At 42.6% G+C, this 14034-nt stretch overlaps 1 protein-coding gene across 2 annotated transcripts in view; it reads right to left on the reverse strand.

Annotated features, from left to right (window-relative positions):
* The window catches only part of LOC143299407 (mitochondrial Rho GTPase 1-like), a 39158-nt gene that overhangs the window by 8171 nt on the left and 16953 nt on the right, over positions 1-14034 (reverse strand). Inside the window, exons 17-20 of one of the 2 annotated variants that reach the window (XM_076612629.1) lie at positions 10739-10861; positions 9943-10068; positions 8929-9125; positions 6583-6651 (exon numbers count right to left, since the gene is read on the reverse strand). In XM_076612629.1, the coding sequence (XP_076468744.1) occupies positions 6583-6651; positions 8929-9125; positions 9943-10068; positions 10739-10861 (515 nt within the window). The remainder of the gene's footprint in view (positions 1-6582; positions 6652-8928; positions 9126-9942; positions 10069-10738; positions 10862-14034) is intronic. The other variant, XM_076612715.1, reaches the window with a different exon arrangement.

Raw genomic sequence — 14034 nt, forward strand, 5'->3', positions numbered from 1 at the left:
ATTTTCAATCTGCCATCAGTTACAGTGACCACTGCTGGCTACAGCATACAAGTTGGACTCTTTGCAAGCAACTAACAATCACATACACTTCTTGATATCATCAAAATTATGTCAGAGACACTCATGTGAGAACCTGCCCTGTTGAAATGCAAAAAGTGCAGCAAAGACTATCTAAAAACTACCTTCCATGCATATTAAACAGGCTACTGTATTGTATAGCTTTGTTACACAAAAAAGCTCTACAAATATGTCTTGCAAATGGTAACTGGTAATTATATTCAAATAATGTTTCTTAATTCTTTCTGTTTTTACATTAAGAATACTAGTTATTACCTGCAGTGTGTGGATGTATGTATGAAACGATGTATGTGATATTTTTTACATTTGTATCTTCGTAATATTTGTTGGGGCTGTTGTTGGCTTTTACAGTTATGGTCCCCATGTTGTTTACTTGTCTATGTTGTGATAATGCACCTGACCAAATTTCTCCAGGTGGAGATAATAAAGTTATTCTTATCTTATCTTATCTTATCTTATCTTATCTATATATATCTAAAGAAAAAACTATCACAGTTTGTACTGCATCACAACAACTGCCTGAAGCAAAAGACTGAATCAAAGGTGAACAGTTAAAAGAATTTTTTTTCAATGCTTCTGTCTTCATGCTGTTTGGATATATTCGTGTCTTACGTCTAATTGTGATGAAATTAGAAAAAGAAAAGAATATGAAGTGAACCGTCTTCCTGGCTTTTGTCACCTGTCCTATACTTCTGGTTTTCTGAGGCACATTTACACTTTGTTTCCTCTTCTTTTCTGGATCATCAGTGGGAAAGTCTGCACACGCCACAAAATTAGCACAACCAACTGTTTGTGGTCGGACCTGGTCACAGAAAGGGAAGCACATCCCGCTGCACACTCACTAACTTACTACATCATACAGCACAGAAGCAAGCGCCAACATGAAGAATAACGTGAGCATTAACCCTTCAGCTGCCACGCCTTGCTGAATTAAACAAAATCAGTACGGCATAAATCTAATGAGCTATTCTGTGCACTTTTAACCCATTCAACCCACAGCTTCAGCAGGTTCCCTTATCATGTTGATGTGGAAAAATGAAGAAAATATGCTGAAATAGACTGGTTTTTCCTCCAAACTGACAGCCGGAAATACTGTTGATGTTAGTCCCTTTGTTTGCAGTTTATCATATCAAGCAGGAACGTGTATACAATTTCTATCAAACAAATGTTGACACCAGGGCACTGCTCAGGCACAGGGCTGAATGAGTTAAAGTGGAGCATTTCATTTCGCCGAGCAAAGGTAATGCAGTCCCACAAGGAAGAAGTCCAGACAGAGAATGGTGACTGACATCCTGACCTGACGGCTCAATTCTATCACAGTGAGATGACAGCCTTCACTGACAAGCCATACTCATGAGAGGCAGTAAAGGAGGAAAACATTTCATGTCTTGAATCTGTTTGCTGCAAACACAAACATGCCTTAGCTGATAAAGAATAATCTTCTAGTGAACGTGCTGAGAATGTCACCTTCAGAAAAACACTGAAAGTATGCATCTGGCAAAAATGAAAGCAATCCATCATATTCAGATGACAGGCATGATTCTTAATAGTTTGATATGATCTCTTAAAATACATAAAAGCCAACGCACCACTGCATTTTATATATAAGCTATTGATAACAAGCACCTGACCTTTCTCACAACATGGATATCCTTTTCAATACAGAGACTTAGGTTGTTGCCTTGCAATCCAGAACGTTTTGCTTTATGTTCAAATCAGTTTTTGGGATCCCCTGTACAGCCTTTTAGGGGTTTGACTCTTGTCTATGTCTTCAATAAAGATCAGTGCTGCATACAGCATGCTTTCTGGCTCAGTTTCAATTTAAAGGAGGTACAGAATGGTCAGACAGATCCATATATACCCCACCTGGGGGCACATCTGCTCTTCAAAGAAAAGAAAAGAAAAAAAAGAAGAAAAAGAGCAGATGCCTGACCTTTGCCTAAGCTTAACCAGTGTGCTGATCAGGCTTTGAAAGCCTATCCTAGATTTGTATAAACTATATACACTAAAATGAAATAAAATAATAAAACAAAATAAATAAGTAAACACATTAAAAGAAAGTGAACGGGAACGGGAAAATATGCAGAAGGCAAATGACTGAAATATAAAACAAAACGCCAATGGGCCACGCTCTATGAACCATGCACACTCAACAAGCATACAAATATGCAGGAACACACACACACACACACACACAATTTGAAGTCCCACAGACACGAAGGCTGAACTTACAACTGACAGATGAATGCTCCCAGGCCCCACAATCAACAGCACACAAATTCCTTCCCACAAAGTCACAAACACACACACACTCAATCACATTGACATATACATACGTATGTTATGTGTAGTAAAAACAAAACAAATCTTAATTGAATTGAATAAAAAATTTTTTTAAATAAATAAATAAGCATCACTCGGTGGGACCATGCATGCACAGAAGAATACACAGACACTTACTTACATGCACACACGCACATACACATAATTATATGACACCAATTCCACAACAACAAAAGTCAACTGAGCACATGCATGCATCTGTGCAAGTGTGCTTGCACATATCTCTCACAATCCACCCACACTCGCATACAAATCCCCCCTATACAAACGCACACACCAGTTCCCATGACACACACATAAGCACACACACACACACATGCTGTTTTGCTGCAAGAGGGATGGGAAAAGATCTCTGAGGCCATGAACATAGTGTCTAGCATGTTGTTCAGTCTACCGCATTTGGGAAGGGCCACAGAAAGCCTGTTCCATTAAGGTATCTGCACATTGTTGGTTTGGAAATGATGCCAGGCTACACTTTTGGCTGCTCCCTACCTCTAGCATTCTTTCTGTGAGGCGATTGATAGTGTGATGCCTTGTACCTGGTTTCTGAGGTGGTCTTTTACTTTACGGATTTCAGATCTTCACAGATGTAGACCGGTCAGTGTTGTGGTATAACTGGCAAGTCTGTCAGCTCGCTCATTTCCCTTAACACCTGCTCACTGCCTCATGCCACTCTAGGCTCCCCATTCAACTTTGAATCTTTCAAAGGAGGTTCACTGAGTCAGCCAGAATTATTGCATGTTCAGTGTATGTAAGTATTCATGCATCTGTGTGTGTGTGTGTGTGTGTGTGTGTGCGTGTTTGTGCTCAAATGCATCAGCATGGTGCTCTAATGAACTGAGCTAAAGGGCCTGCATTTTCCTTTTTTTTTTCCCCCTCAAGGCCTAAGCGTATTCAGTTACACTGCTGGTCAGGCATCTGCTTAGCAGATGTGGTGTAGCGTATATGGGTTTGTCCGAACGCAATGACACCTCCTTGAGTAATTGAACTGAACTGAACTGCTCAAATGCATGCACATATCTGTATATTACATGCAGACAATTTCTCACACTTTGATGATGATGGGCACAGCCCTATGTACTCATTAACTCACTCGGGACGACATGTTTTCTCCCTTGCTTTTCCCCACAGACGGCCCATTTGTAAGGGTTTGGAAAAAAATTACAAAAAATACAAAATACTGTGTAAGAAAATGAAACTTTCAGAACTGGTTTATTACGTGTTGAGCTATTACATAAAAAAAAAAAAATCAAATTTCTCATCTTATTTTTACAGTTTCGCCATATGTAGAAAATACTGCCAATTTTTCACCCCAAATCACCATACCCATGCTCGCTTTCTGCATTAAATTCGCTTTCTTCTTCACCATTATCCACCTCTTCAATGGCCGACCCTTCAGTTTGTAGCATTTCAAGTACTTCGGCAACACTAAAATGTTGCCGTCACTGCCTTGTTCGCTTCACAACATTCTGAGAAGAGCCCGCTTTGCTAACAGGCTGGCACGCAAGCAGACGACCGGTCAGCGACTTTGTCAGCGTGTGTGCGAGACAGGCCACACATCCCAGGCTGACCAATCATACTGTTCGATTGTGGAGTGACCCAGAATAGCGCACTCTGCTTGGCTAATCACAAAATCACGTGTACAGCGCATGATGGAATTTTACTTTCGGAGAATGCTATTCCATTCCTTCGTCTGAATCCGAATACGTTTTGTGTAGGAATGTGTGAGCATTCCTTTGTCTGGAGAGAGTTAAGTTTGTGGTTCCCCAGTGACTTTTCAAGAAAAGATCAGATGCTCTTTGTTCTCTGCCTTATGTTTCCCATGCGGACCTGGATACTGTTTGCTATGGTCTTTTTTCCTTTCATTGTCCTTATTCATATCTGATACGGAGTTCTTCTGACAGTCAGCACTCATCCAGTGTTACCATTGTAGTGCTGTCCCTGTGGTCCTAACAAACACTGTCAGGACTACATAACTTGCTATTTCATTTATGTTATGATCATTTATAAATACAAAATGAACCAACCTCATCTATGTTATCTTATTTTTCATACCTGTTCAAATTATGTGAAAAGCACACTCCCTGATATAAGAATCTTAGTCAGCAATAATAATGGAATAATGACGGAACAAAAATTCCCAATCTAGAATTAATTAGATAAATGAACTGTATATAAAATGATCACCGACTAGACATTTGTGGGGAAAAAAAAAGTGTGCACATACGCATGTAATGATGTATGCACTTATATATGCGCATACACTCACACACCACCACCACTGCCACCACAACCACCACCTCAAACTGAACACATACACACATAATCACACACACACACACACACACACACAATGCAGCAAGGATAATGGAGAAGACTGGTCGAACTAATAGTAAGAGTAATGATTTTTTATGTTTTAAAAAACAAATGCAGTAATGAACTACTGGGTTGCTTGAATGTTGAAGATATCAGAAGGCATATGACTGCAAACTGATGGGAGTTGCAATGAAATCTTCTGTCAACTGAGGAACTGAGCCAATGTGATGGAGATGTTCTGACACTAAGACCTCGGCATGACCTCAAAACAACTGTATTGTGTTACTTATTTGTCACAACAGGCTTATCTGTGTGAAATTCAGGCTGCTCTACAGGCAGAGTGTATCACCATAATGCAGCACCATCCTCTTTTTTCTGTCTGTAAAAGTATTTGTTTTGATATCAAACGACAAAGTAAATTTTTCTACATATTTTTGCCAGTGTCAACCCCACCTTCTTCTTTTTTTTTTCTTTTTCTTTTTTTTTCCTTGGGTTATCTTACATGCGCTAAGAACATGCTGCACACGAGATCTTGATTTATTGTCCCAACTAAAGGACTAGCAACCGGACCAACACACAAAGTCTGTCATGGGGGGAGCAGAATTCCCATGGACATTTGCTTCGCAGTCGGTGCATTACCTCTAAGCCACCGCTCTCTATACAAACAGTTCAGTAAGCCTGTGCAGGCTTGGTGCCCAGTTATCAGAACCTTTTTTTTTCAATGAGGTGAAAGGGGAATGTGAACATATACCATATAGTTTCTGAACCACAAACCTGTGAGTCCCTGTTGTTTGATTTCTGTAATTGTCACTACACAATGTTAGTTCTGTCTTTTCAATGAGTGATGCTCATTCAGCTGGAATGTAGTTCAGACATCACAATGATTAGGTGCATACTTTTCTGCTTCAGTTTCGACGCGTTTGTGCGAGTGTTAGGTTTACACATTTACATGGATTGTGTCATTATCAGGGTTAGAATTACAGTCATATATAAGTTATACTAGTGTCAGCACTGTTAAGATATGAAACTGTGAGCTCCTTTGTTGTCGAGAGTATACAATCACAGAAAAGTAATGACACTGTTCAAAAGAAAGGTAACACACATGTAGCATATACATGTGCATATGATTGGTTCACCTGCATGTCAAACCTCCCCAAATACATACAGAATACAAATTCAAAGTAAGTTCTTTCATGCAAGATTAGAGGTTAATTCCAGTTGTCACTGAAAGAAAACCATTAAGAAACACATGCAAGTACAAGTCTGTTTAGGATTGGTGATCCGTGAAGATTACAATACATTACAACTGCAAGAAATATTTTTCAAAGGGAAATATGAACATCTGCAAACGATTCAAGTTAACACGTCATTACACTGTGGGAAACGGAAACGGACAGTAGCAAGGGATCTAGTTTTGTTAACCTTCATGCATATGTCAGCCTGTGCACAGCGTTACAAAACAACGAACGCTCCTATTCCTATTCTCTGGAGTTATTCAACAAGCTGCTACCTCTGATGATGAATGGACAGACAGCCAAACATGTCGCAAAGCTGTTTAACTGCAGCCACAAAAACAACATCAGCATTCACATCTGGAAGAAAAACAACACCACCAGTGAAGCCAGTTTATCCAGAAAACAAATCAAAATCAGGAAAGAGGTGCAGGGAGAGAGGGCGAACAGTGGGAGCAGGGGATGCGCATGTGTATGCAGGGTACAATCCATGATGGCTATACAGGCGAGACGAGAAGCTAAACGAAAAAAAAAAAAATCAAAAAAAAAAAAAATCCAGAAACAAGTAAGCAAACAAGTGTGAAGAAGTTGGAGTACAACATGCAAAGAGCACCTGATTTTGTCCTCCAGCCACAAGGGTCTCTGGTGAACCAGCAACATGTGCACCAAGCGCTTCAGGTTGCTGAAAGAAAACAACAGCACAGCACCCCTGTCAGAAGAACGCAATGCCTGTCTGGAGTGCGGGACCTCCCCCTCGTCACCCAGCCGACACCCACCTCTTCTCTTGGAAAGGGGAGGTCATCACCAGTAACTCAGATCTCACTTCAGTTCAACAAACCTCAGTAACTCAGACCTCACTTCAACAAACTACTCACATCCCCCCCCCCTCCCCCCACCACCACAAAGACAAAAGCCAAGAAGCCAGAACAGCAAGTCATTCTGGTATTTCTTAAAATACACACTATATACTATAAATGTGCATGTCATTTTCCATTGTTTGACCACATCATAACTACATGAGACTCAAAAGTTCAAGAAAATCTTCAACTTCAAAAATACTTTCTTTTTGTTTCATCCTCTTTTTTTTTCTTTTTTACCCAACAACTCTTCTACAATAATCTATCAAAAATAACAACAAAACCATTCCATCAAACAAATCAATTTCCAGGAAATAAATTGTTCTTTACCCTTTTCTTGTATTTCTTATCCCCTTTTCTTTCTTTTTAATAATGGAACATGTCTGACCAGTTTCAGAATGTAAAAATATCATAAAAGGCATAAACAATGACACACTGACTAACATCGGTACTTAAAAATTATTTCAAGGCCTTTCGAAAAAAAGAAGTGATGTCCTTAAAAATACAGTACATTCCCAGTCTTTCACTCGAGTTGTCTTGAACTGTATGCTAGGACACATCACACATACACATCGACACAAAAATGTACACACACAAACTGACAGACAGACACATACACTCTCTCTCTCACACAGAATATTCTCTCCTGCAAACAAACACTGTGTGCATACATATAATATGCTTTTTTTCCTATCTCTATATTGTACAGGTACACACACACGCACACACACACATACAAACACACGCCTCTTACTAATCCACTTCCAGTAACCATTCCTTCTTAACACAGGACTGCAAAGAACTATGTGGCCAAAATGTGGATGACAAAATTCACCTGGGACACTGCTTTACAACAGATGTGACAACACTAAGCGAGGTGGGATCTGGGGGAGGGAGAAGGAGAGTAGGGATCTTGTGGATTTTTGAGGTACAAAACCATACAGCTTTTTCAACAACAAAATTGTATGCAGGAAAGATGACAAGTAAACTGAAACAGTGACCAACTCAGCACAGATAATGTGCAGCTGCGAACTGAGCGGCTTGTCTGAGTGGCTGACTTGAACACAATGTGACAGCTGCACTTAAAAACCACTAAAACGAATGAAAGAAAAATTTGCAAACCCTGTGTTGTATCCCTTTTTTTCTTTACATATATATATATATTCATTCAATCAAAACTGATGCGCTAACAATTCACCACACAGACAACAGAGTGCAGTTTTCATTCAGGGAATCACACAACTTGGCGATTATCCGCACAACAATACAATTACCAATGAAACCAATGCACTGTTTACAAGGTGGGTAAACACACACACAAATAAATCAAGCTATCTGCACACAACCGGAAGCTGTCACTCTTTCAGTTTCTGACCATGGCCACGGTTTGTTCTGTTTAGTCAGTGAAGGCATCAGATTCATCATTCATGCTTAATGCTCCAGGCCACATGACCAGCGAATGCTTCCTAGTTCAATGTTGGCAACAAAGCACCAGGTCAAAAAAACATGACAAATTATTATGTTTTTACTGCACCAGCTGAGGATAACCAGCATGGAATACGACCCTGTGAAAACAATCAGACTTGCTTACAGGATGATGATAGCGATCATGGCATATTGCTTCACACTTCAAAATTTTCTCATCCAAATATGTCATCAGCTCCAGGACTCAAATAAAGAACAAACATGACAAGTTAAATTTTCAACAGCACTGACTTCAGTCACCATCACCTGTCTGACAATACGGTCACTGAAGTCGACCGATGCTGAGAATGATACAGTTGACTCATTTGATGTGTTGCTGTTAAATAATTGACTTGTTTCACTCAGTGCTGTGAACAATGCGGTTGACTTGTTCACCCAATGCTGTAAACAATACAAACTATACAGTCCACTTCCTTCACTCAGTGCTGTGATTTACACTGCTGACTCACTTCATTCAACGCTGTGAACAACACAGCCCACTTGTTTCACCCAATGCTGTGAAATATAACTGATTTGTTTCACCGGATGTGGTGAACAATACTACTGACTCATTTAACCATATGCTGTGAACATAGCTAACAAACAAACAAAACAAACAAAGAACCAGCAATGCTCACGGGTAAGCAGCCATGGTGGCCAGCTTGACATAGACATCCCAGTTGATGGTGTCCATGCAGGTAAAGTGCTGAGGGGGGGGCAGGCGGTAGCGCTGACAGAACTGGGCTGGTGTCAGGTTGTAGTCCTGCCGCACCTCTGGGTGCTCCGCCTTGCACGCCACCACCAGGGTGGGGATCTTGCAGTCGATGAAGTGTTTCTGCCAACCACCACCACCACCATCATCATCAGAGAATGTTGTGTTGTGTTGTGCGGTGTGGTGTTGTGCGGTGTGGTGTGGTGCGGTGTGGTGTGGTGTTGTGTTGTGCGGTGCGGTGTGGTGTTGTGTGGTGTGGTGTGGTGCAGTGTGGTGTGGTGTGGTGTTGTGCGGTGTGGTGTGGTGCGGTGTGGTGTGGTGTTGTGTTGTGCGGTGCGGTGTGGTGTTGTGTGGTGTGGTGTTGTGTGGTGTGGTGTTGTGTGGTGTGGTGCAGTGCAGTGTGGTGTTGTGTTGTGCGGTGTGGTGTGGTGTTGTGCGGTGTGGTGTGGTGTTGTGTTGTGTGGTGCGGTGTGGTGTTGTGTGGTGTGGTGTTGTGGTGTTGTGTGGCCATCACCAGCATGGGGATCTTGCAGTCAATTGCATATTCAACACAAGAGGAAATCTTTCCCCCTCAGAACTACATCTAATCTAACACACTTACTGTGACCCACTGGTGCAGACTTCAGCAGGGATCTGAGTCCTGTCCTGTGCAAACTACTACTCTACTCAAGCAATTGAAAGGTAGCTGTTGCTAGTGACCTCCCTTGTTACATTACCTCCCTTCTGCATGATAAATATTGTGGATATTTTGTTCGTTCAATGTTGTGTATTCTATTTTGTTCTTTTTCTATCTATTTAGGGCAAATTCCATGTGTTATAATGTGCAATTTCGTTGGTGTGTTTCCTCTGTCTATTGAGGGCTAATTCAAAACAGTTAAAAATCCGATTCTTTTTTTTCGTTCTTTTTTGGGGGGGAACTGTGAGGCATGACGAGACTCACCAAGTACATGCGTGCACAGAACTGGAAGGAGCGAGGGTTGGTGACGTCGTACAGCAGACAGGCCACATCACAGTCCAGCACTGTGGGTGTCAGCACTTCACTCATCGACACATCTATCTCATGTAGCTGCACACACACACACACATTCACTTCAGTCTCAGTTTCAAAGTATCAGGATAAATGAGGAATGTACATCCTATAACAGCTGATCTTATGACAGTTTCAAAGTATCAGGATACATAAAAAAGATGCATACATCCTGCTACTGTTTATCTTATGACAGTTTGAAAAAAGATGCATACATCCTGCTACTGTTTATCTTATTGACAGTTTGAAAGTATTGGGATACATAAAGAAGGTGCATACATCTTGCAATAGTTTCAAGGTAGCATGAACAAGGGGCATCCTATGAGTTTCAAGTATCGGGGCATCCTATGACAGTTTCAAAGTATCAAGATACATAAACAAGGCACATAAACCCCATGACAGTTTCAAAATATCTGGATACAAAATAACGGAGAATACATCCTATGACAGTTTCCAATTATCAGGATACATAAACAAGAAGCACACATCCTATGACAGTTTCAAAATATCTGGATACAAAATCAAGGAGTACATCCTAAGGCAGTTTCAAAGTAACAGGATACATAAGGAGCATACATTCTGTGACAGTTTCAAAGTATCAGGATACACAAGCAAGGGACATAAATCCTATGACAGTTTCAAAACACCAGGAGACATAAGCAAGAGGCGTATTTTTTCTCAAGTTTCTATTTACACAGATATGACTCACCAGGAGATATTTTTCCTGTCCATAGACCTGTACTGTGTTGACAGAGAAATTGGAGAGGTGCTGTTTGTTAAGTGTCGCAACGTATCGCAGGTTCCTTCGCAGTAAGCCTTGCAGGAAAGAAGTCTGCAAAAAGAAACTTGCTTTTGACAACAAAAAAACAAACTAAACAACAACAGCACACATAAGACTGTGCTTCTTTCAAACGTTTTCATGTGCGTAAGGTCACTTCCTTCAACCTCACATCATGCCCTGCTCTAAATGTAATGATTAAAAAAAAAAAAAAAGGAAACAAAAACTAGAGAATATCATGTACAGTAAGTTCGTACTTAATTATGTATGTTTCACATCTGATGTACTTAGTAAAGTATACATAGTTATGATAGTGTATAATATTGTCATATTCTTTTTTCCACTTGGTCCACGGTCATACATGTTCAAGTCTACTAGTACATGCATACAAGTGAATGTGGAAGTTGCAGCCCACAAACCCTGAAAAAACAAGAAGACAACAATCCATCACTGTATAATCTAAGTTCATTTGGAAATATTCAGCTTGGTCACATACACATGTGTACATGGTGGTGGTGTGTCCATCGAGATCGATGATGACCATCGTTGTCATCCAGATGGGGGATGGGGGAGGGTGGTGGTGGGGTGGGGGGAAGGATGCTCATGAGTCTATCTGTGAGTGCGCAGATGGCTGAATAGTCCAATCTGCGCACGAAATGTTCGCTGACAGTTGGGGCAGACAAAGACAGGCATATCATTGTCAGGGAGCTTGTTTGCCCGTGACTTTCTGGCCTGCCTCTTCTGAACAGCTGCAGCAGTCCTGTTGGCCTCGCACAACTTGGCGCCTTTGTGCACAGCAGCGCGCCATTTGTTACGGTCCACTGCAGATTCCTCCCAGGAGTCAGGGTTGATATCAAACGCTTTCAGAGAGACCTTCAGAGTATCTCTGAAGCGCTTCTTCTGACCTCCGTGTGATCTCTTCCCTTGTTGCAGCTCGCCATAGAAGAGCCTTTTGGGCAGCCGATGGTCTGGCATGCGCGCCACGTGTCCAGCCCAGCGAAGCTGGGACTGCATCAGGATGGTGAAGATGCTGGGAAGGGTGGCTTTTGCGAGCACCTCTGTGTCTGGGGTCCTGTCTTGCCACTTGATGTTCAGTAGCTTCCTGAGGCATGTTGTGTGGAAGTGGTTCAGCTTCTTGGCATGTCGTTGGTACACTGTCCAAGTTTCGCAGCCGTACAGTAGTGTGGGGAGAACTACTGCTCTGTAGACCTTTAGCTTGGTTTCAAGACTAATGCCTCTTCTGTTCCAGACATTTGCATTGAGTCTGCCAAAAGTTGCACTTGCTCTTGCAATCCTGACATTCACTTCATCGTCGATGGTCGCATTTCGTGACAGTGTGCTGCCAAGGTATGTGAACCGCTCCACCGCACTGAGTCTCTGACCGTTGACTGTGATGTTGGGCTCAACGTAGGGTTTCCCTGGGGCTGGCTGATGGAGAACTTCAGTTTTCCTCGTGCTGATGGTAAGGCCGAAGTTCCTGCTGGCAGTGGCAAACTTGTTGACGCTGAGTTGCATGTCAGCTTCAGATCCAGCGTTGAGGGCACAGTCATCAGCAAACAAAAAGTCTCTGATGATGTCTGTCATGACCTTCGTTTTTGCTTGAAGCCTTCTGAGGTTAAACAGCTTGCCATCTGTTCGGTACTTTAGGCCAATTCCAACATCGCCATCTCTGAAGGCATCAGTAAGCATTGCAGAGAACATGAGGCTGAACAGCGTTGGAGCCAGGACGCAGCCTTGCTTGACACCATTTGTGACAGGAAAAGGAGCAGATGTTTCACCATTGTCCTGGACTCGAGCCTGCATGCCTTCATGGAATTGGCTGACCAAGGAAATAAATTTCCGAGGGCATCCGTACTTGGCCATGATCTTCCACAGTCCCTCTCTACTCACGGTGTCAAAGGCCTTAGTGAGGTCGACATAGGTGGAGAACAGATCAGCATTTTGCTCCTGACATTTCTCTTGCAGCTGCCTTGCAGCAAACACCATGTCGGTGGTTCCGCGCTCTTTCCGGAATCCACATTGGCTCTCAGGCAAATGACCTTGGTCAAGGTGTGCTGTGAGGCGGTTTAGTAGGATCCTGGCAAGTATCTTGCCTGCGATGGAGAGCAGGGAAATGCCCCGATGGTTATCACAGGTTTGCCGGTTCCCCTTTCGCTTGTACAAGTGAATGATAGATGCATCTTTGAAATCCTGGGGGATCGTCTCTTCTTTCCACATGAGTGAGTACAGCTGATGAAGCTTCTCAGTCAGCACAGTGCCTCCATCCTTGTAGACCTCTGCTGGTATGGAGTCTGAGCCAGGTGCTTTGCCACTGGATAGCAGACGGATTGCTTTCTGGGTCTCAAGAAGTGTTGGCGGATCGTCCAGTGCTTCGTTGGTGGGGACTTGTGGGAGACGGTCTATGGCTTCATCATTTATGGAGGAAGGGCGATTTAAGACACTGTTGAAGTGCTCAGCCCATCGTTCGAGAATGTTCTCCTTCTCGGTGATCAAGGTATTCCCATCTGCACTGAGGAGGGGGGATGATCCTGAGGATGTGGGGCCGTAGACTTCTTTTAAGGCATCATAGAACCTCTTCATATCGTGCCTGTCAGCATATCCCTGGATCTCATCAGCTTTGTCACTCAGCCACTTATCCTGCATCTGGCGTAACTTTTGCTGAACAGTCCTGCGGATGGCATTGTACGCATCCTTTTTTGATGTGGACTTTGGGTTGCTCAGGTGGGCTTGATGCAGACGGCGTTTCTCATCCAGAAGCTGCTTGATTTCATCACAGTTTTCATCAAACCAGTCTTTGTGCTTTCTGATCATGGGTCCCAGGGTCTCTGAAGCTGTACTATAGATCAGCTCACGCAGGGTCCTCCAGTCAGACTCCACATTCTGGTTGTTCAGAGAGGCGGATTCCAGACGATCTTCCAGCAGCTCCACAAAGGACTGTTTGATGGTGATGTTTTTCAGCTTAGCGATGTTGAGCCGTTTTGGAGCCTTCTGGCCTTGGGGGCGTCTCTTTGGCTGGATTCGAATATTCAGCTTCGAGACTACAAGGCGATGGTCTGTCCAACACTCGGCGCCGCACATGGTCTTTGTTACACGTACATCTTGCCTATCCCTTTTCCTGACGATGACATAATCGATGAGATGCCAATGCTTTGAGCGAGGGTGCATCCATGACGTCCTGTTACGGGTAGGGAGGCAGAAAACTGTGTTGGTTATCAGCAGTTCGTGCT

Source organism: Babylonia areolata, chromosome 1, assembly GCF_041734735.1.
Source record: "Babylonia areolata isolate BAREFJ2019XMU chromosome 1, ASM4173473v1, whole genome shotgun sequence".
Classification (NCBI taxonomy): Eukaryota; Metazoa; Mollusca; class Gastropoda; order Neogastropoda; family Buccinidae; genus Babylonia; species Babylonia areolata.